This window comes from Phasianus colchicus, chromosome Z (assembly GCF_987193195.1).
Source record: "Phasianus colchicus chromosome Z, bPhaCol1.hap1.1, whole genome shotgun sequence".
Classification (NCBI taxonomy): Eukaryota; Metazoa; Chordata; class Aves; order Galliformes; family Phasianidae; genus Phasianus; species Phasianus colchicus.
Window position 1 is genome coordinate 11115204 of NC_143476.1, and position 22851 is coordinate 11138054.

General features: G+C 49.8%; 1 protein-coding gene and 1 long non-coding RNA gene across 2 annotated transcripts in view; both read left to right on the top strand.

The window, feature by feature from the left end:
- The window catches only part of LOC149912493 (uncharacterized), a 215133-nt gene that overhangs the window by 172143 nt on the left and 20139 nt on the right, over nt 1–22851 (top strand). The window lies entirely within an intron of this gene.
- Nucleotides 19703–21256, top strand: LOC149912501 (rho GTPase-activating protein 32-like). Its single transcript, XM_090130843.1, has 3 exons — nt 19703–20250; nt 20730–20873; nt 21150–21256. The coding sequence occupies exons 1-3, from the start codon at nt 20091–20093 to the stop codon at nt 21254–21256; spliced, it is 411 nt and encodes a 136-aa protein (XP_089986969.1). The 5' UTR covers nt 19703–20090.

The window sequence follows — 22851 nt, forward strand, 5'->3', positions numbered from 1 at the left end:
GAGCTCTTGACTTGAAAGCTAGAGGGATGCAATAGAAAGAGCTGCAACCTCTGCCAGACATGGCAAAGGTGAGTGGGATGTTGTTTCAGTTGCTGCTGATGTCAGGAAGGACTGTAAGGATGGAAAGGCTGGTGTTTGCCATGGGCAGGGAAACACATCTGGTTTTCACTTTCTCTTTCTCTTTGAGTGCCAGATAAACGGGGGAGAGTGTGCCCTCACCTTGGAACTCTCCTGCCCTCTTCTGCTGAGAGGGAGAAATGTTCCAGCTTGTAGAAGGACATCAGGACCAAGATATATAATGACAATAAGTCCAGGCTGGCTGTCCTTGTGGGCATCAGCTGCTGGCATCTGCACTGCTGCTGCCATGAGCATGGCAAAGCAGGTAAAAGATTGCTTTTCCTTGTGTGACACAGGAGCTCTTGACTTGAAAGCTAGAGGGATGCAATAGAAAGAGCTGCAACCTCTGCCAGACATGGCAAAGGTGAGTGGGATGTTGTTTCAGTTGCTGCTGATGTCAGGAAGGACTGTGAGGATGGAAAGTCTGGTGTTTGCCATGGGCAGGGAAACACATCTGGTTTTCATGTTCTCTTTGTGTGCCAGAAAAAGAGGAGAGTGTGCCTGCTACTTGGACCCCTCCTGCCCTCTTCTGCTGAGATGGAGAAATGTTCCAGCTTCTAGAAGGACATCAGGACAAAGATATGTAATGAAAATAAGTCCAGGCTGGCTGTCCTTGTGGGCATCAGCTGCTGGCATCTGCATTGCTGCTGCCATGAGCATGGCAAAGCAGGTAAAAGATTGCTTTTCCTTGTGTGACACAGGAGCTCTTGACTTGAAAGCAAGAGGGATGCAATAGAAAGAGCTGCAACCTCTGCCAGACATGGCAAACTTGAGTGGGATGTTGTTTCAGTTGCTGCTGATGTCATGTAGGACTGTAAGGATGGAAAGGCTGGTGTTTGCCATGGGCAGGGAAACACATCTGGTTTTCATCTTCTCTTTGTCTTTGTGTGCCAGATACAGAGGAGAGTGTGCCTGCTACTTGGACCCCTCCTGTCCTCTTCTGCTGAGATGGAAAAATGTTCCAGCTTGTAGAAGGACATCAGGACAAAGATATATAATGACAATAAGTCCAGGCTGGCTGTCCTTGTGGGCATCAGCTGCTGGCATCTGCACTGCTGCTGCCATGAGCATGGCAAAGCAGGTAAAAGATTGCTTTTCCTTGTGTGACACAGGAGCTCTTGACTTGAAAGCTAGAGGGATGCAATAGAAAGAGCTGCAACCTCTGCCAGACATGGCAAAGGTGAGTGGGATGTTGTTTCAGTTGCTGCTGATGTCAGGAAGGACTGTAAGGATGGAAAGGCTGGTGTTTGCCATGGGCAGGGAAACACATCTGGTTTTCACTTTCTCTTTCTCTTTCAGTGCCAGATAAACGGGGGAGAGTGTGCCCTCACCTTGGAACTCTCCTGCCCTCTTCTGCTGAGAGGGAGAAATGTTCCAGCTTGTAGAAGGACATCAGGACCAAGATATATAATGACAATAAGTCCAGGCTGGCTGTCCTTGTGGGCATCAGCTGCTGGCATCTGCACTGCTGCTGCCATGAGCATGGCACAGCAGGTAAGAGATTGCTTTTTCTTGTGTGACACAGGAGCTCTTGACTTGAAAGCTAGAGGGATGCAATAGAAAGAGCTGCAACCTCTGCCAGACATGGCATACTTCAGTAGGATGTTGTTTCAGTTGCTGCTGATGTCAGGAAGGACTGTAAGGATGGAAAGGCTGGTGTTTGCCATGGGCAGGGAAACACATCTGGTTTTCATCTTCTCTTTGTGTGCCAGAAAAAGAGGAGAGTGTGCCCTAACCTTGGACCCCTCCTGCCCTCTGCTGCTGAGATGGAGAAATGTCCCAGCTTATAGAAGGACATCAGGACAAAGATATGTAATGAAAATAAGTCCAGGCTGGCTGTCCTTGTGGGCATCAGCTGCTGGCATCTGCATTGCTGCTGCCATGAGCATGGCAAAGCAGGTAAAAGATTGCTTTTCCTTGTGTGACACAGGAGCTCTTGACTTGAAAGCTAGAGCGATGCAATAGAAAGAGCTGCAACCTCTGCCAGACATGGCAAAGGTGAGTGGGATGTTGTTTCAGTTGCTGCTGATGTCAGGAAGGACTGTAAGGATGGAAAGTCTGGTGTTTGCCATGGGCAGGGAAACACATCTGGTTTTCATTTTCTCTTTCTCTTTGAGTGCCAGATAAACAGGGGAGAGTGTGCCCTCACCTTGGAACTCTCCTGCCCTCTTCTGCTGAGAGGGAGAAATGTTCCAGCTTGTAGAAGGACATCAGGACAAAGATATGTAATGAAAATAAGTCCAGGCTGGCTGTCCTTGTGGGCATCAGCTGCTGGCATCTGCATTGCTGCTGCCATGAGCATGGCACAGCAGGTAAGAGATTGCTTTTCCTTGTGTGACACAAGAGCTCTTGACTTGAAAGCTAGAGGGATGCAATAGAAAGATGTGCAACCTCTGCCAGACATGGCAAACTTCAGTGGGATGTTGTATCAGTTGCTGCTGATGTCAGGAAGGACTGTAAGGATGGAAAGGCTGGTGTTTGCCATGGGCAGGGAAACACATCTGGTTTTCATTTTCTCTTTCTCTTTGAGTGCCAGATAAACAGGGGAGAGTGTGCCCTAACCTTATACCCCTCCTGCCCTCTGCTGCTGAGATGGAGAAATGTTCCAGCTTGTAGAAGGACATCAAGACAAAGATATGTAATGAAAATAAGTCCAGGCTGGCTGTCCCTGTGGGCATCAGCTGCTGGCATCTGCATTGCTGCTGCCATGAGCATGGCACAGCAGGTAAAAGATTGCTTTTCCTTGTGTGATACAGGAGCTCTTGAGTTGAAAGCTAGAGGGATGCAATAGAAAGAGCTGCAACCTCTGGCAGAAATGGCAAAGGTGAGTGGGATGTTGTTTCAGTTGCTGCTGATGTCAGGAAGGACTGTGAGGATGGAAAGGCTGGTGTTTGCCATGGGCAGGGAAACACATCTGGTTTTCATTTTCTCTTTCTCTTTGAGTAACAGGTAAACAGGGGAGAGTGTGCCCTCACCTTGGAAATCTCCTGCCCTCTGCTGCTCAGAGGGAGAAATGTTCCAGCTTCTAGAAGGACATCAGGACAAAGATATGTAATGACAATAAGTCCAGGCTGGCTGTCCCTGTAGGCATCAGCTGCTGGCATCTGCATTGCTGCTGCCATGAGCATGGCACAGCAGGTAAAAGATTGCTTTTCCTTGTGTGACACAGGAGCTCTTGACTTGAAAGCTAGAGGGATGCAATAGAAAGAGCTGCAACCTCTGCCAGACATGGCAAACTTGAGTCGGATGTTGTTTCAGTTGCTGCTGATGTCAGGAAGGACTGTAAGGATGGAAAGGCTGGTGTTTGCCATGGGCAGGGAAACACATCTGGTTTTCATCTTCTCTTTGTGTGCCAGAAAAACAGGAGAGTGTGCCTGCTACTTGGACCCCTCCTGCCCTCTTCTGCTCAGAGGGAGAAATGTTCCAGCTTGTAGAAGGACATCAGGACAAAGATATGTAATGAAAATAAGTCCAGGCTGGCTGTCCTTGTGGGCATCAGCTGCTGGCATCTGCATTGCTGCTGCCATGAGCATGGCACAGCAGGTAAGAGATTGCTTTTTCTTGTGTGACACAGGAGCTCTTGACTTTAAAGCTGAGGTATGCAATAGAAAGAGCTGCAACCTCTGCCAGACATGGCATACTTCAGTGGGATGTTGTTTCAGTTGCTGCTGATGTCAGGAAGGACTGTAAGGATGGAAAGGCTGGTGTTTGCCATGGGCAGGGAACCACATCTTGTTTTCATCTTCTCTTTGTGTGCCAGAAAAAGAGGAGAGTGTGCCCTAACCTTGGACTTCTCCTGCCCTCTACTGCTGAGATGGAGAAATGTCCCAGCTTATAGAAGGACATCAGGACAAAGATATGTAATGAAAATAAGTCCAGGCTGGCTGTCCTTGTGGGCATCAGCTGCTGGCATCTGCATTGCTGCTGCCATGAGCATGGCACAGCAGGTAAAAGATTGCTTTTCCCTGTGTGACACAGGAGCTCTTGAGTTGAAAGCTAGAGGGATGCAATAGAAAGAGCTGCAACCTCTGCCAGACATGGCAAAGGTGAGTGGGATGTTGTTTCAATTAGTGCTGATGTCAGGAAGGACTGTAAGGATGGAAAGGCTGGTGTTTGCCATGGGCAGGGAAACACATCTGGTTTTCATTTTCTCTTTCTCTTTGAGTGCCAGATAAACAAGGGAGAGTGCGCACTCACCTTGTAACTCCCCTGCCCTCCACTGCTGAGATGGAGAAATGTTCCAGATTCTAGAAGGACATCAGGACAAAGATATGTAATGAAAATAAGTCCAGGCTGGCTGTCCTTGTGGGCAGCAGCTGCTGGCATCTGCATTGCTGCTGCCATGAGCATGGCACAGCAGGTAAAAGATTGCTTTTCCTTGTGTGATACAGGAGCTCTTGAGTTGAAAGCTAGAGGGTTGCAATAGAAAGAGCTGCAACCTCTGGCAGAAATGGCAAAGGTGAGTGGGATGTTGTTTCAGTTGCTGCTGATGTCAAGATGGACTGTGAGGATGGAAAGGCTGGTGTTTGCCATGGGCAGGGAAACACATCTGGTTTTCATCTTCTCTTTGTGTGCCAGAAAAAGAGGAGAGTGTGCCTGCTACTTGGACCCCTCCTGCCCTCTTCTGCTCAGAGGGAGAAATGTTCCAGCTTGTAGAAGGACATCAGGACAAAGATATGTAATGAAAATAAGTCCAGGCTGGGGGTCCTTGTGGGCATCAGCTGCAGGCATCTGCATTGCTGCTGCCATGAGCATGGCACAGCAGGTAAAAGATTGCTTTTCCTTGTGTGACACAGGAGCTCTTGACTTGAAAGCTAGAGGGATGCAATAGAAAGAGCTGCAACCTCTGCCAGACATGGCAAACTTGAGTGGGATGTTGTTTCAGTTGCTGCTGATGTCATGTAGGACTGTAAGGATGGAAAGGCTGGTGTTTGCCATGGGCAGGGAAACACATCTGGTTTTCATTTTCTCTTTCTCTTTGAGTAACAGGTAAACAGGGGAGAGTGTGCCCTCACCTTGGAAATCTCCTGCCCTCTGCTGCTCAGAGGGAGAAATGTCCAAGCTTCTAGAAGGACATCAGGACAAATATATGTAATGACAATAAGTACAGGCTGGCTGTCCCTGTAGGCATCAGCTGCTGGCATCTGCATTGCTGCTGCCATGAGCATGGCACAGCAGGTAAAAGATTGCTTTTCCTTGTGTGACACAGGAGCTCTTGAGTTGAAAGCTAGAGGGATGCAATAGAAAGAGCTGCAACCTCTGCCAGACATGGCAAACTTGAGTCGGAGTTGTTTCAGTTGCTGCTGATGTCAGGAAGGACTGTAAGGATGGAAAGGCTGGTGTTTGCCATGGGCAGGGAAACACATCTGGTTTTCATCTTTTCTTTCTCTTTGTGTGCCAGAAAAAAAGGAGAGTGTGCCCTAACCTTGGACCCCTCCTGCCCTCTTCTGCTGAGATGGAGAAATGTTCCAGCTTGTAGAAGGACATCAGGACAAAGATATGTAATGAAAATAAGTCCAGGCTGGCTGTCCTTGTGGGCATCAGCTGCTGGCATCTACATTGCTGCTGCCATGAGCATGGCACAGCAGGTAAGAGATTGCTTTTTCTTGTGTGACACAGGAGCTCTTGACTTTAAAGCTGAGGTATGCAATAGAAAGAGCTGCAACCTCTGCCAGACATGGCATACTTTAGTGGGATGTTGTTTCAGTTGCTGCTGATGTCAGGAAGGACTGTAAGGATGGAAAGGCTGGTGTTTGCCATGGGCAGGGAAACACATCTGGTTTTCATCTTCTCTTTGTGTGCCAGAAAAAGAGGAGACTGTGCCTGCTACTTGGACCCCTCCTGCCCTCTGCTGCTGAGATGGAGAAATGTTCCAGCTTCTAGAAGGACATCAGGACAAAGATATGTAATGAAAATAAGTCCAGGCTGGCTGTCCTTGTGGGCATCAGCTGCTGGCATCTGCATTGCTGCTGCCATGAGCATGGCACAGCAGGTAAAAGATTGCTTTTCCTTGTGTGACACAGGAGCTCTTGACTTGAAAGCAAGAGGGATGCAATAGAAAGAGCTGCAACCTCTGCCAGACATGGCAAAGGTGAGTGGGATGTTGTTTCAGTTGCTGCTGATGTCAGGAAGGACTGTGAGGATGGAAAGGCTGGTGTTTGCCATGGGAAGGGAAACACATCTGGTTTTCATCTTCTCTTTGTGTGCCAGAAAAAGAGGAGAGTGTGCCTGCTACTTGGACCCCTCCTGCCCTCTTCTGCTGAGATGGAGAAATGTTCCAGCTTGTAGAAGGACATCAGGACAAAGATATGTAATGAAAATAAGTCCAGGCTGGCTGTCCTTGTGGGCATCAGCTGCTGGCATCTGCATTGCTGCTGCCATGAGCATGGCACAGCAGGTAAGAGATTGCTTTTCCTTGTGTGACACAAGAGCTCTTGACTTGAAAGCTAGAGGGATGCAATAGAAAGATGTGCAACCTCTGCCAGACATGGCAAACTTCAGTGGGATGTTGTATCAGTTGCTGCTGATGTCAGGAAGTACTGTAAGGATGGAAAGGCTGGTGTTTGCCATGGGCAGGGAAACACATCTGGTTTTCATTTTCTCTTTCTCTTTGAGTGCCAGATAAACAGGGGAGAGTGTGCCCTAACCTTGGACCCCTCCTGCCCTCTGCTGCTGAGATGGAGAAATGTTCCAGCTTGTAGAAGGACATCAAGACAAAGATATGTAATGAAAATAAGTCCAGGCTGGCTGTCCCTGTGGGCATCAGCTGCTGGCATCTGCATTGCTGCTGCCATGAGCATGGCACAGCAGGTAAAAGATTGCTTTTCCTTGTGTGATACAGGAGCTCTTGAGTTGAAAGCTAGAGGGATGCAATAGAAAGAGCTGCAACCTCTGGCAGAAATGGCAAAGGTGAGTGGGATGTTGTTTCAGTTGCTGCTGATGTCAGGAAGGACTGTGAGGATGGAAAGGCTGGTGTTTGCCATGGGCAGGGAAACACATCTGGTTTTCATTTTCTCTTTCTCTTTGAGTAACAGGTAAACAGGGGAGAGTGTGCCCTCACCTTGGAAATCTCCTGCCCTCTTCTGCTCAGAGGGAGAAATGTTCCAGCTTGTAGAAGGACATCAGGACAAAGATATGTAATGACAATAAGTCCAGGCTGGCTGTCCCTGTAGGCATCAGCTGCTGGCATCTGCATTGCTGCTGCCATGAGCATGGCACAGCAGGTAAAAGATTGCTTTTCCTTGTGTGACACAGGAGCTCTTGACTTGAAAGCTAGAGGGATGCAATAGAAAGAGCTGCAACCTCTGCCAGACATGGCAAACTTGAGTCGGATGTTGTTTCAGTTGCTGCTGATGTCAGGAAGGACTGTAAGGATGGAAAGGCTGGTGTTTGCCATGGGCAGGGAAACACATCTGGTTTTCATCTTCTCTTTGTGTGCCAGAAAAACAGGAGAGTGTGCCTGCTACTTGGACCCCTCCTGCCCTCTTCTGCTCAGAGGGAGAAATGTTCCAGCTTGTAGAAGGACATCAGGACAAAGATATGTAATGAAAATAAGTCCAGGCTGGCTGTCCTTGTGGGCATCAGCTGCTGGCATCTGCATTGCTGCTGCCATGAGCATGGCACAGCAGGTAAGAGATTGCTTTTTCTTGTGTGACACAGGAGCTCTTGACTTTAAAGCTGAGGTATGCAATAGAAAGAGCTGCAACCTCTGCCAGACATGGCATACTTCAGTGGGATGTTGTTTCAGTTGCTGCTGATGTCAGGAAGGACTGTAAGGATGGAAAGGCTGGTGTTTGCCATGGGCAGGGAAACACATCTTGTTTTCATCTTCTCTTTGTGTGCCAGAAAAAGAGGAGAGTGTGCCCTAACCTTGGACTTCTCCTGCCCTCTACTGCTGAGATGGAGAAATGTCCCAGCTTATAGAAGGACATCAGGACAAAGATATGTAATGAAAATAAGTCCAGGCTGGCTGTCCTTGTGGGCATCAGCTGCTGGCATCTGCATTGCTGCTGCCATGAGCATGGCACAGCAGGTAAGAGATTGCTTTTTCTTGTGTGACACAGGAGCTCTTGACTTTAAAGCTGAGGTATGCAATAGAAAGAGCTGCAACCTCTGCCAGACATGGCATACTTCAGTGGGATGTTGTTTCAGTTGCTGCTGATGTCAGGAAGGACTGTAAGGATGGAAAGGCTGGTGTTTGCCATGGGCAGGGAAACACATCTGGTTTTCATCTTCTCTTTGTGTGCCAGAAAAAGAGGAGAGTGTGCCCTTACCTTGGACCCCTCCTGCCCTCTGCTGCTGAGATGGAGAAATGTCCCAGCTTATAGAAGGACATCAGGACAAAGATATGTAATGAAAATAAGTCCAGGCTGGCTGTCCTTGTGGGCATCAGCTGCTGGCATCTGCATTGCTGCTGCCATGAGCATGGCACAGCAGGTAAAAGATTGCTTTTCCCTGTGTGACACAGGAGCTCTTGACTTGAAAGCTAGAGGGATGCAATAGAAAGAGCTGCAACCTCTGCCAGACATGGCAAAGGTGAGTGGGATGTTGTTTCAGTTGCTGCTGATGTCAGGAAGGACTGTGAGGATGGAAAGGCTGGTGTTTGCCATGGGCAGGGAAACACATCTGGTTTTCATCTTCTCTTTGTGTGCCAGAAAAAGAGGAGAGTGTGCCTGCTACTTGGACCCCTCCTGCCCTCTTCTGCTGAGAGGGAGAAATGTTCCAGCTTGTAGAAGGACATCAGGACAAAGATATGTAATGAAAATAAGTCCAGGCTGGCTGTCCTTGTGGGCATCAGCTGCTGGCAGCTGGACTGCTGCTGCCATGAGCATGGCAAAGCAGGTAAAAGATTGCTTTTCCTTGTGTGACACAGGAGCTCTTGACTTGACAGCTAGAGGGATGCAATAGAAAGAGCTGCAACCTCTGCCAGACATGGCAAAGGTGAGTGGGATGTTGTTTCACTTGCTGATGATGTCAGGAAGGACTGTAAGGATGGAAAGGCTGGTGTTTGCCATGGGCAGGGAAACACATCTGGTTTTCATCTTCTCTTTGTGTGCCAGAAAAAGAGGAGAGTGTGCCTGCTACTTGGACCCCTCCTGCCCTCTTCTGCTGAGATGGAGAAATGTTCCAGCTTGTAGAAGGACATCAGGACAAAGATATGTAATGAAAATAAGTCCAGGCTGGCTGTCCTTGTGGGCATCAGCTGCTGGCATCTGCATTGCTGCTGCCATGAGCATGGCACAGCAGGTAAAAGATTGCTTTTCCTTGTGTGACACAGGAGCTCTTGAGTTGAAAGCTAGAGGGATGCAATAGAAAGAGCTGCAACCTCTGCCAGACATGGCAAAGGTGAGTGGGATGTTGTTTCAGTTGCTGCTGATGTCAGGAAGGACTGTGAGGATGGAAAGTCTGGTGTTTTCCATGGGCAGGGAAACACATCTGGTTTTCATTTTCTCTTTCTCTTTGAGTGCCAGATAAACAGGGGAGAGTGTGCCCTCACCTTGGAACTCTCCTGCCCTCTTCTGCTGAGAGGGAGAAATGTTCCAGCTTGTAGAAGGACATCAGGACAAAGATATGTAATGAAAATAAGTCCAGGCTGGCTGTCCTTGTGGGCATCAGCTGCTGGCATCTGCATTGCTGCTGCCATGAGCATGGCACAGCAGGTAAAAGATTGCTTTTCCTTGTGTGACACAGGAGCTCTTGACTTGAAAGCTAGAGGGATGCAATAGAAAGAGCTGCAACCTCTGGCAGAAATGGCAAAGGTGAGTGGGATGTTGTTTCAGTTGCTGCTGATGTCAAGATGGACTGTGAGGATGGAAAGGCTGGTGTTTGCCATGGGCAGGGAAACACATCTGGTTTTCATCTTCTCTTTGTGTGCCAGAAAAAGAGGAGAGTGTGCCTGCTACTTGGACCCCTCCTGCCCTCTTCTGCTGAGATGGAGAAATGTTCCAGCTTGTAAAAGGACATCAGGACAAAGATATGTAATGAAAATAAGTCCAGGCTGGCTGTCCTTGTGGGCATCAGCTGCTGGCATCTGCATTGCTGCTGCCATGAGCATGGCACAGCAGGTAAGAGATTGCTTTTTCTTGTGTGACACAGGAGCTCTTGACTTTAAAGCTGAGGTATGCAATAGAAAGAGCTGCAACCTCTGCCAGACATGGCATACTTTAGTGGGATGTTGTTTCAGTTGCTGCTGATGTCAGGAAGGACTGTAAGGATGGAAAGGCTGGTGTTTGCCATGGGCAGGGAAACACATCTGGTTTTCATCTTCTCTTTGTGTGCCAGAAAAAGAGGAGAGTGTGCCCTAACCTTGGACCCCTCCTGCCCTCTGCTGCTGAGATGGAGAAATGTTCCAGCTTCTAGAAGGACATCAGGACAAAGATATGTAATGAAAATAAGTCCAGGCTGGCTGTCCTTGTGGGCATCAGCTGCTGGCATCTGCATTGCTGCTGCCATGAGCATGGCACAGCAGGTAAAAGATTGCTTTTCCTTGTGTGACACAGGAGCTCTTGAGTTGAAAGCAAGAGGGATGCAATAGAAAGAGCTGCAACCTCTGCCAGACATGGCAAAGGTGAGTGGGATGTTGTTTCAGTTGCTGCTGATGTCAGGAAGGACTGTGAGGATGGAAAGGCTGGTGTTTGCCATGGGCAGGGAAACACATCTGGTTTTCATCTTCTCTTTGTGTGCCAGAAAAAGAGGAGAGTGTGCCTGCTACTTGGACCCCTCCTGCCCTCTTCTGCTGAGATGGAGAAATGTTCCAGCTTGTAGAAGGACATCAGGACAAAGATATGTAATGAAAATAAGTCCAGGCTGGCTGTCCTTGTGGGCATCAGCTGCTGGCATCTGCATTGCTGCTGCCATGAGCATGGCACAGCAGGTAAGAGATTGCTTTTCCTTGTGTGACACAGGAGCTCTTGACTTGAAAGCTAGAGGGATGCAATAGAAAGAGCTGCAACCTCTGCCAGACATGGCAAAGGTGAGTGGGATGTTGTTTCAATTATTGCTGAAGTCAGGAAGACTGTAAGGATGGAAAGGCTGGTGTTTGCCATGGGCAGGGAAACACATCTGGTTTTCATCTTCTCTTTGTGTGCCAGAAAAAGAGGAGAGTGTGCCCTAACCTTGGACTTCTCCTGCCCTCTGCTGCTGAGATGGAGAAATGTCCCAGCTTATAGAAGGACATCAGGACAAAGATATGTAATGAAAATAAGTCCAGGCTGGCTGTCCTTGTGGGCATCAGCTGCTGGCATCTGCATTGCTGCTGCCATGAGCATGGCACAGCAGGTAAGAGATTGCTTTTTCTTGTGTGACACAGGAGCTCTTGACTTTAAAGCTGAGGTATGCAATAGAAAGAGCTGCAACCTCTGCCAGACATGGCATACTTCAGTGGGATGTTGTTTCAGTTGCTGCTGATGTCAGGAAGGACTGTAAGGATGGAAAGGCTGGTGTTTGCCATGGGCAGGGAAACACATCTGGTTTTCATCTTCTCTTTGTGTGCCAGAAAAAGAGGAGAGTGTGCCCTAACCTTGGACCCCTCCTGCCCTCTGCTGCTGAGATGGAGAAATGTCCCAGCTTATAGAAGGACATCAGGACAAAGATATGTAATGAAAATAAGTCCAGGCTGGCTGTCCTTGTGGGCATCAGCTGCTGGCATCTGCATTGCTGCTGCCATGAGCATGGCACAGCAGGTAAAAGATTGCTTTTCCCTGTGTGACACAGGAGCTCTTGACTTGAAAGCTAGAGGGATGCAATAGAAAGAGCTGCAACCTCTGCCAGACATGGCAAAGGTGAGTGGGATGTTGTTTCACTTGCTGATGATGTCAGGAAGGACTGTGAGGATGGAAAGGCTGGTGTTTGCCATGGGCAGGGAAACACATCTGGTTTTCATCTTCTCTTTGTGTGCCAGAAAAAGAGGAGAGTGTGCCTGCTACTTGGACCCCTCCTGCCCTCTTCTGCTCAGAGGGAGAAATGTTCCAGCTTGTAGAAGGACATCAGGACAAAGATATGTAATGAAAATAAGTCCAGGCTGGCTGTCCTTGTGGGCATCAGCTGCTGGCAGCTGGACTGCTGCTGCCATGAGCATGGCAAAGCAGGTAAAAGATTGCTTTTCCTTGTGTGACACAGGAGCTCTTGACTTGAAAGCTAGAGGGATGCAATAGAAAGAGCTGCAACCTCTGCCAGACATGGCAAAGGTGAGTGGGATGTTGTTTCACTTGCTGATGATGTCAGGAAGGACTGTAAGGATGGAAAGGCTGGTGTTTGCCATGGGCAGGGAAACACATCTGGTTTTCATCTTTTCTTTCTCTTTGTGTGCCAGAAAAAAAGGAGAGTGTGCCCTAACCTTGGACCCCTCCTGCCCTCTTCTGCTGAGATGGAGAAATGTTCCAGCTTGTAGAAGGACATCAGGACAAAGATATGTAATGAAAATAAGTCCAGGCTGGCTGTCCTTGTGGGCATCAGCTGCTGGCATCTGCATTGCTGCTGCCATGAGCATGGCACAGCAGGTAAAAGATTGCGTTTCCTTGTGTGACACAGGAGCTCTTGACTTGAAAGCTAGAGGGATGCAATAGAAAGAGCTGCAACCTCTGCCAGACATGGCAAAGGTGAGTGGGATGTTGTTTCAGTTGCTGCTGATGTCAGGAAGGACTGTGAGGATGGAAAGTCTGGTGTTTGCCATGGGCAGGGAAACACATCTGGTTTTCATTTTCTCTTTCTCTTTGAGTGCCAGATAAACAGGGGAGAGTGTGCCCTCACCTTGGAACTCTCCTGCCCTCTTCTGCTGAGAGGGAGAAATGTTCCAGCTTGTAGAAGGACATCAGGACAAAGATATGTAATGAAAATAAGTCCAGGCTGGCTGTCCTTGTGGGCATCAGCTGCTGGCATCTGCATTGCTGCTGCCATGAGCATGGCACAGCAGGTAAGAGATTGCTTTTTCTTGTGTGACACAGGAGCTCTTGACTTTAAAGCTGAGGTATGCAATAGAAAGAGCTGCAACCTCTGCCAGACATGGCATACTTCAGTGGGATGTTGTTTCAGTTGCTGCTGATGTCAGGAAGGACTGTAAGGATGGAAAGGCTGGTGTTTGCCATGGGCAGGGAAACACATCTGGTTTTCATCTTCTCTTTGTGTGCCAGAAAAAGAGGAGACTGTGCCTGCTACTTGGACCCCTCCTGCCCTCTTCTGCTCAGAGGGAGAATTGTTCCAGCTTGTAGAAGGACATCAGGACAAAGATATGTAATGAAAATAAGTCCAGGCTTGCTGTCCTTGTGGGCATCAGCTGCTGGCATCTGCATTGCTGCTGCCATGAGCATGGCACAGCAGGTAAGAGATTGCTTTTCCTTGTGTGACACAGGAGCTCTTGACTTGAAAGCTAGAGGGATGCAATAGAAAGAGCTGCAACCTCTGCCAGACATGGCAAACTTCAGTGGGATGTTGTATCAGTTGCTGCTGATGTCAGGAAGGACTGTAAGGATGGAAAGGCTGGTGTTTGCCATGGGCAGGGAAACACATCTGGTTTTCATCTTCTCTTTGTGTGCCAGAAAAAGAGGAGAGTGTGCCTGCTACTTGCACCCCTCCTGCCCTCTTCTGCTGAGATGGAAAAATGTTCCAGCTTGTAGAAGGACATCAGGACAAAGATATGTAATGAAAATAAGTCCAGGCTGGCTGTCCTTGTGGGCATCAGCTGCTGGCATCTGCATTGCTGCTGCCATGAGCATGGCACAGCAGGTAAGAGATTGCTTTTCCTTGTGTGACACAGGAGCTCTTGACTTGAAAGCTAGAGGGATGCAATAGAAAGAGCTGCAACCTCTGCCAGACATGGCAAACTTCAGTGGGATGTTGTTTCAGTTGCTGCTGATGTCAGGAAGGACTGTAAGGATGGAAAGGCTGGTGTTTGCCATGGGCAGGGAAACACATCTGGTTTTCATTTTCTCTTTCTCTTTGAGTGCCAGATAAACAGGGGAGAGTGTGCCCTCACCTTTGAGCTCTCCTGCCCTCTTCTGCTGAGAGGGAGAAATGTTCCAGCTTGTAGAAGGACATCAGGACAAAGATATGTAATGAAAATAAGTCCAGGCTGGCTGTCCTTGTGGGCATCAGCTGCTGGCATCTGCATTGCTGCTGCCATGAGCATGGCACAGCAGGTAAGAGATTGCTTTTCCTTGTGTGACACAGGAGCTCTTGACTTGAAAGCTAGAGGGATGCAATAGAAAGAGCTGCAACCTCTGCCAGACATGGTAAACTTCAGTGGGATGTTGTTTCAGTTGCTGCTGATGTCAGGAAGGACTGTAAGGATGGAAAGGCTGGTGTTTGCCATGGGCAGGGAAACACATCTGGTTTTCATGTTCTCTTTGTGTGCCAGAAAAAGAGGAGAGTGTGCCCTAACCTTGGACTTCTCCTGCCCTCTGCTGCTGAGATGGAGAAATGTTCCAGCTTGTAGAAGGACATCAGGACAAAGATATGTAATGAAAATAAGTCCAGGCTGGCTGTCCTTGTGGGCATCAGCTGCTGGCATCTGCATTGCTGCTGCCATGAGCATGGCAAAGAAGTTAAAAGATTGCTTTTCCTTGTGTGACACAGGAGCTCTTGACTTGAAAGCTAGAGGGATGCAAAAGAAAGAGCTGCAACCTCTGCCAGACATGGCAAAGGTGAGTGGGATGTTGTTTCAGTTGCGGCTGATGTCAGGAAGGACTGTAAGGATGGAAAGGCTGGTGTTTGCCATGGGCAGGGAAACAAATCTGGTTTTCATCTTCTCTTTGTCTTTGTGTGCCAGGAAAATTGGAAAGTGTGCCTTCAACTCGGACCCCTCCTGCCCTCTGCTGCTCAGAGGGAGAAATGTCCCAGCTTCTAGAAGGATATCAGGACAGAGATATGTAATAAAAATATGTCCAGGCTGGCTGTCCTTGTGGGCATCAGCTGCTGGCATCTGCACTGCTGCTGCCATGAGCATGGCAAAGCAGGTAAAAGATTGCTTTTCCTTGTGTGACACACGAGCTCTTGACTTGACAGCTAGAGGTATGTAATAGAAAGAGCTGCAACCTCTGCCAGACATGGCAAAGTTGAGTGGGATGTTGTTTCAATTAGTGCTGATGTCAGGAAGGACTGTAAGGATGGTAAGGCTGGTGAGAAAGGGGTGTTTATGTTAGGTTGGATGTGAGGAGGAAGTTTTTCAGCCAGAGGGTGGTGAGGCACTGGAACAGGTTGCCCAGACAGGCTGTGGATGCCCCATCCCTGCAGGCATCCAAGGCCAGCCTGGATGTGGCTCTGGGCAGCCTGGGCTGCTGGTTGGCAGGTTAGAAAGCCCACAGGACTTTATTGCAGCCCTGGGTGCAGGGGGATCACTGCTCCTAGCATGCACACAGAAGAGCTGGAGCACACAGGTGATGTACATTCCACTTGTGAACATTCCTGCAATTGCAGAGAGCGTGCGCCTGTTCCAATCACTGCTGCACAGATTAAAAACTGATTGCAGATGAGCTGTTTTGGTATGGGGTTCTTGCCAACGGTCTGCAGTGGCTGTGTGATTCCTCGGGGAGTTGCTCTCCAGCCCAAAGGTCATGTCCTAAGTCGACCAGATCCCGTTTGTGTCCAGAAATGGCTGACAACAGATCAGCTGCTGGTCAAGTTTCGAACATCACACTGGCCTTGCTCCAGTGTCTGTGTCATCAGCCCCAGCACATACGGTGCACCTCTTCAAGGCTTTGCAACACTGAGACTCTGCACTTGGGCTCCAGACATCCTGCTGCACCAAGAGGTTATTCTAGCTTTGGTATCTTGCAAATTTGTCTATAACTACATCACTGTAATCATAAATGTCTAGGAGCATGGAGATGGAGAAATTAATCTTCCTGTAATTCTCTGTACTGCAGCCCCGTGGTTGTCAACACCTAATGCAATATTGAAATTTCAGTTGAGAAATTGAAAGCTGTCCCTAACAAAAAAACATCTGCATTTGTTATTGAAATCACACTGAGGATCAAGAAATCCAAATGCTTCTAGCATAACCACGATTATAGGCAGTGTTTAGACAAGCTCTTACAGGAAAACCATGAACACAAGGCTAAAGAGAGATTAAGTGATGCACTCTGCAGGAATACTCATGGAAGTCTTCACAGTGCAGGAGTCTGATCTGATTACAGATGCTGTGCTTTAAGTACCCCTTATCATATCTTTTTTTTCACTGTTGTGCAGGGGTTGGACTCAGTGATTTCTGGAGGCTGGAGATGCTGTTTGCTAATGGCAGATGGAGAGAGGAAAAGCAAGTGCAAGGCATGCTGTGCATAGCCACCACATGGCATCTGCACCACTTCCCCCTGCACAAAGGAGGAGCAGCTCACAAGCTTGGCCTGGGCCAGGGAAGGGAGCAGACAAACATCTGGACCGACCCCAAACGAGCTGGTTCTGCAGGTTGGGTGTCTTCTGCTGCTTGTCTCACATCCTGCTGCTCAGCGGTAGATTTGTTCCTGCTCAGTGCTAACAGGAAACTCACACAGCATTTCTGTTTCAGCTGTGCCAACGCTTTGATCCCTTGCTGCTTGGATGGGGCGTTTGAAGAATGATGCCTGTGCTGATGTCCAGCCAGGCTTTGGGGATGAGTCTCCACACCAGGGTCCGTCTGACAGGACTGAGGGTTGGGGATCCAGCCAGGTCGAGTCCAGCATGCTTTGCTCTATTTCTTAGTGCTTGTTTTTGCTCAGGAGGGCAGGAGGTGAACCTCATGAACCAATGCCTGCAGACGGGTTTTGCAGAGAAAGAGGTCCTGCAGGCCTTGTGTGACAGCCACGGAGCTGCAGCGAGGCTGCATCCGTGTAAAACACCAGAGATCCACGGAGGTGTGAAGGGGAGCTGTGGGCTGCAGTCACGCAGGAAGGGATGTGCATGCTCGGGGTTTGGTTGTTGTGTGTGTGTTAAGTGACTGTGATACCACTGCTGGGTCAGTGTGAGTGTACGGAACAAGTGTGACAGCCTTTTTGATGGAGCCCTGTGAAAGGAGTCCTATGGACTTGAGATCCAACTATCAGCCCGTGGGCATCATCCAGGAGTTGGGGTAGGGGATGAGGCAAGGGAAGTTGGGCTAAGAAAGGGATAAAGCAGTCTGGCAGTAGTTCTGTGTTTCTCCCATCTCCTGCTTTATTTCCTTCCAGGTGAAATAGATGGGTGCTGCAACATGCCCTTGAATGTAACAAAAGCCACTCTAGTGTGGATTTGACATGGGCCCAGCACTGCAAGGTACGCTGCTGGGAGGAAGCGTCCATCTGGCTGAGGGCAGGAAGGCCCTCCAGAGGGATGCACTGAGGCCAGTTGTGCGAGGCTCAACAAGAGCAAGCGCCAGGTCCTGCGCTTTGGTCATGACGACCCCGTGCCAGCTTCTCCAGGATTTGGCTGGGGTAGAATTCCAAGCAGCCCCTGATTCCAGAACGTTGGGCTGGGCTGTTGGAATCTTCTGCCCTTGTGACTGGTCTTGCCTCCCCACCCTGTGCGTCGTGGTGGAGCAGCCTGGTGGCCCTCAGTGATGTCATAAGGGCTAGAATGAGGGGAGGAGCAGTGCGTGCTGCGTCCCTTCATTGGAGCGCTGGAGCTCTGACTGAGCAGCTCGCTTGTTGCACTTGTGCACCGACTGCGTCCCTTTGTCTTCACACCGTCCTGTGCAGCACCTTGTAGGTAAGCTGAGACAGTGTGGGAGAGACGGGGGGACAGTGAGTGCTGAGAACTGCTGGCTGGCGGAGCTCATAGGATCACATTATCTCCATCAGCAGAGGGGTGGCCATGAGGGACAGGGAGGTGATCGTCCCCCCCTGCTCTGCTCTTGTGAGGCCCCAGCTGCAGTACAGTGTCCAGAAAGACAGGGAGCTGTTGGAGAGGGTCCAGAGGCGAGCCACAGAGATGATCAGGGGACTGGAGCACCTCCCCTGCAAAGACAGGCTGAGGGAGCTGGGCTTGTTCAGCCTGGAGAAAAGAAGGCAGTGGGGTGACCTCATGGCAGCCTTCAGTACCTAAAGGGAGCCTAAAAAGAGGAGGGGAATCAACTCTTTGAAAGGGTAGATATCAGCAGGACAAGGGGAAATGGTTTTAAGTTGAAAACTTAAGTTTTTAAGTTGAGGGAGGGCAGATTTTGGTTTTTCCCTCGTAGTCTTTGCTAAACCGTGGAAGCAAACTGACCTGCTCTTTCTCTCTCCTCTCTCCACCCTCTGCCTGCTTCCCTGCTGCAGCTTTTGCTCGTGGAAGATCAGAGCAAAGTGACAAGGAACGGCTGCGGATTCGTGAGATTTGTCTCCCTCGTTCTGATCTCTTGCCAGGTACCTGCCATGGTTTGTCCCCCCACATGCTTTAGCAGCCCGTGACGCCCCGTGTTTAGTAACACAGCGTCATCCAGCTTTGATGAGACGCTGGTCACGTGTGGGTTTTCTCCACGTGCTCTGCAGCTCAGCCCTCAGAAGGATGCTGTCTGTGGTGCTGTGAGCAGCTGGTCTACAGGAAACCAATCCCTTAGGCAAAGAGTCCCAGCCCCAGCTTGTGCAGAGCTGCACAGCATCACCAGGGACACCAGCAGGCGTGCTTGGGCTGTGTGAGCGTGCCCGACAGCTGTAGGGAGCACAGCAGAGATGTGAACAGAGAACATAAAAGTGTGTTTCTTTTCAGTTCCAGCTTGTCACACCTACGCTGATGGCTGTGGCGTGCAGCGAGATCACCTGTGGGCCTGACCTGGCATGGACAGAGGTAGAGTATGAAGCTCTGATTGGTCTTTGTTCCCTGACTGCAGCCAGCAGAGTGAGCCGCAGATGTGCTCTCCTGCTTTCCAAGAGAGCTCCTCTGTGGCAAGACAGCAGTGCAAGCGTGGCAAGTTTATAAAAGTACCAGAGCCATCTCGGCTGTTGTGTTTGTCCCCTACTGACCTTTCCCTTGAAATGGCTGCAGAAACAACAATCATTCTCTGCTCTGTTTGGCCTCGCTGTTGGTTGGACTGCTCAAGAGAGCTGCTTGGTGCTTGCAGTGGCACTGTTTGCACCTTGTAACTGCAGCCGTAGCTTTGGTTTCCCTCTTCACGGTCTCCTAGCATCTTAAACAGTCAGCCTTCCTGCACAAAGAGCGCAGGAAAGGAGGGGGCAAAATGGACAAGGCCACCTGTCTGCGTCAGTGCCATTGCTGATTAGTCTGGGTGGGGAGAGATGCATCTTTGCATTGCCTGGCGTGTGCCTGCTGCACACCAGGGAGAGAAACAGCCGTTATTAGACTTGCAGTTCCTTCTGAAGTGCCCATGATAAGGACCGAGTGCATTTCCTGCAGCTTTCTCTGCAGATGTGCTCCTCACCTTGAAATCCTCCTTGTTGGTTCCCAGCTCCTCACCGTGGCCTGTGCTCTCTGTTTCAGGCTGAGAACAAGGGGAAGCCCCTGCTAGACCATGAGGTGGCACCTGTGAATGTTCCAGCTATTGCTGCTGCCCATGCTATTAAGAGATACGTTGCCCAGGCAGCGGATGAACTCTCCTTTGAGGTAAGCAGTTCAAGGCGTTCCTTGTTGCTCAATTTTACAATGGCAAATGCCTTCAGAGCTGCACTGGTGCAAGTGCTTTAATGCTCGGCGATGTTTGGCAGTGCAGAAGAATGCAGACATTTGAGCTGTGCTTTCCTCCCAGCTGTGCTGAAGCTGGGATTGACGTTGCAATCTCTTGCAGGTCGGAGACATCGTGTGTGTCATCGACATGCCACCAAAGGAGCTGACCCCCTGGTGGAGAGGCAAGCTCGGCTTCCAGGTAGGCACAAGCTTCAGACTGGAGAGTGCAACTGCAGTAAAGGCAGGAATCTTAGCTTAGAGCTGCTCTGCATGCACAGGATGCCTAATGGACGTAAACAGTTTCCCTGTGTCGGTGTCAGGGGACCTTGCCGTTGGCTGCAAATGTTGAAAAATTATTACCTTTATGCTTTGAACTATGGCCATTTTCTGCTGGATAGTCTTATGGAACGTCAGGCAAGCACGTTCCGAGGGAAATGTTATGTGGCTTTTGGTTTAACAGTTCAGACCTGAGAAGTGCTGCATGCAATAGTTGGCTTCTCTTCTTGTTACAGGTTGGATTTTTCCCAGGGGAGTGTGTGGAACTCATTAATAAGAACATTCCTGAGGCACTCATCAACTCAGTGCCAAAGCCAGGTAGGGATGTTACATTTGATCGTGTGGGGAAGCAAAATGAAGTCTTTTTGGGGGTGCGTTCCATGTTTAGTACCTCCTTTATCCATCCCACATTGTCCTCTGTGTTGATGATTCTTCATGCACACCATGGGTCAGAGATTTGGCCCAATCCTCCTGTGTTTATGATTGGACTTGGGGAAAGTATAGAATCTTCATAAAATGGCTTGGGATGGAAGGGACCTCAGGGATCATCATGCTCCAACCCTCCCGCCTCAGGATGGTCTCCCAGCCCCCACATTTAATGTGAGACTAGATCAGGCTGCCCAGGGCCCCATCCAACCTGGCCTTGGGCTCCTCCAGGCATGGGGAAAATCCCTTTTTGTATGTACTGGTTGGTAATGTTCTTCCCGTTCTGACGTGCTCTGTAGAATGTGCTGTGCTCGGCCTCGTCCAACGGAGCCAGACCTGAAATGACCTGGTTTCTTCCTTTTGTTGTGCAGTGCCCAAGAAACGCAGCAAGATCCTCACCTTCCTTCGTTCCTTGGTGAAGGCCCGCCCAAAGAAACCGACTGAGCGGGAGGTGGAGAAGGAAAGGGTGTTTGGCTGTGACCTGGGAGAGCATCTTCTCCACTCCGGTCGTGATGGTAAGGAGCTGCCCATTCCTGAGATCTTCCTCTGCTGGGCATCTAAAGAAGATGAAAGGGAGCTCATATCTAGCAGGGGGCAGGCTGATAGCAGTGGAGACACGTGTAATGGGAGTTGATGGCTGAAGGATAAAGTGAGGCGGATGCTCCTAAGAGACAAGCACATCTGTATTTGCTTCAGCCAAGGCTGGCTGGGCTTAGTGGATGGGATGTGAAGCACAGCCTGCAGCACGATTGAATCAGGAGCTCCACTGACAGCTGGCACGTGTTCTTCAGTCCCCCAGGTCCTCCAGAGCTGCGCTGAGTTCCTTGAGCAGCACGGCGTGGTGCAGGGGATATACCGCCTGTCCGGCGTCGCGTCCAACATCCAGAGACTGCGGTAAGAGTGCTGCGACTGACACAGCCTGAGTGCATCTGGTGTGGCTTTGGGCTTGCCTTCCTCTCGCTCAACCGGGTTTGCGTCCCTCTCTCCAGGCAGGAATTTGAGTCGGAGCAGATTCCTGAGCTCACCGTCCGTGACATTCACAGCGTGAGCTCCCTCTGCAAGATGTACTTCAGGGAGCTCCCGAACCCTCTGCTCACCCACCAGCTGTACGGCAAGTTCTCGGTAAGCACAAGGCCACGTCTTTCATTTCCCTCTTCCTGGGCCTCTTGGCAGATGGCTGCAGCAGTGCCCCAGCTCTGAGGCCCTTTTGCTGTCAGCCCCACGAGGTTTACTCGCAGTGGTGTACTAGCCTGATTGGTGTCTCGCTCCCTTTCTGCACTACTCCAGGATGCTGTTGGTGCCGCTACAGAGGAGGAGCGGCTGCTCAGAATGCAGGACGTCATCCAGCAGCTGCCCGCTCCTCACTACAGGTCAGTGCTGCCCTCAGCCTGCTGAGCTCAGCCGTGCTGCATTGCAGAGGGCAACGATGCGGTTCCAGCCTTTGTCTTTCTGAATTGCAGCACGGCATGCTTGTTGGTGCTGAACGTTTGCCTCTCTTGTTTTCCAGGACTCTGGAGTATCTGATGAGACACTTGGCGTGTCTGGCTGGGAGCTCCAGTATAACAAACATGCATGCCAAGAACCTAGCCATTGTGTGGGCTCCAAACCTCTTAAGGTAAACTTCTGGTTCTGTTTCAACACAACGCTTACATCTGTTCTCCATTAAAAAAAAAAACAGTCCTCTCTTTTTCTCCATCAAATGTGCTCTTCTCCTGTAAAATCTGTGGCTGACAGAAGAGCAGGAGCTTGGGCTGTTCTCCAACCCCACGGGCACAATGTCTAGGTGACAATTTCTGCAGTCTTGTTGAGATGGGACTGACGTGTCCTTGATCATCCAGGGGAATTTCTGCAGTGGCATCACTGATTGCCCACTGCGGAAGTCTCCAGAGCCTCAGCTGACAGCTTTTGGCTGCAACAATTCAGACTCGGGGAAACGGTCTTGGAGAAATGACTTCTAAAATCTGCCTTTTCTACAGATCACAGCAGAACGAGTCTGCCTGCGCCAGCGGAAGAGCTGCCTGCATGGAGCTGCAGACGCAGTCGGATGTGGTGGAATTCATCATCAACCACACAGACGTCCTCTTCGGCTCCAAATCCGGAGCAGACATTGCAGATGCAGCAGGTGAGTGTCTTCCTCCATTAGCTTGATCTTGACCTGACACCTTGACCAAATGCAGGCCTTCTCCAGGATGTTTGAGATACTCTTTTACCATCAAGGGGACAGCAGACCTCTGGACTTCCATTAGGGTATGGCATCCTGTTGCTGGATGCTGAGAATGTCCAAGCCCAAACTTCACAAGGAGGAAACCGTCATTATTATGGTTTGCACGCAGGAAAAGCTTGATGCAAGTGTGGCAGCGAAGCTTTCTCAGTTCCCTGCCCCTTTTATCTAGGGGTGAGCTCTCTTAATGATGACCGTGTCCTTTGCCATAAACAGACTTCTGCCCACATGGTTATCTTGAGCTCCTCTTCTTCCAGTGGCTCGGATAAGCA

Excerpts from the sequence above, each read along its gene's own strand:
- LOC149912501 (XM_090130843.1), top strand. The coding sequence starts at position 20,091 with ATGTTATGTGGCTTTTGGTTTAACAGTTCAGACCTGAGAAGTGCTGCA. Across the intron at positions 20,251-20,729 it reads CAACTCAGTGCCAAAGCCAG|TGCCCAAGAAACGCAGCAAG; the intron begins GTAGGGATGTTA and ends TTTGTTGTGCAG. Across the intron at positions 20,874-21,149 it reads TCTCCACTCCGGTCGTGATG|TCCCCCAGGTCCTCCAGAGC; the intron begins GTAAGGAGCTGC and ends CGTGTTCTTCAG.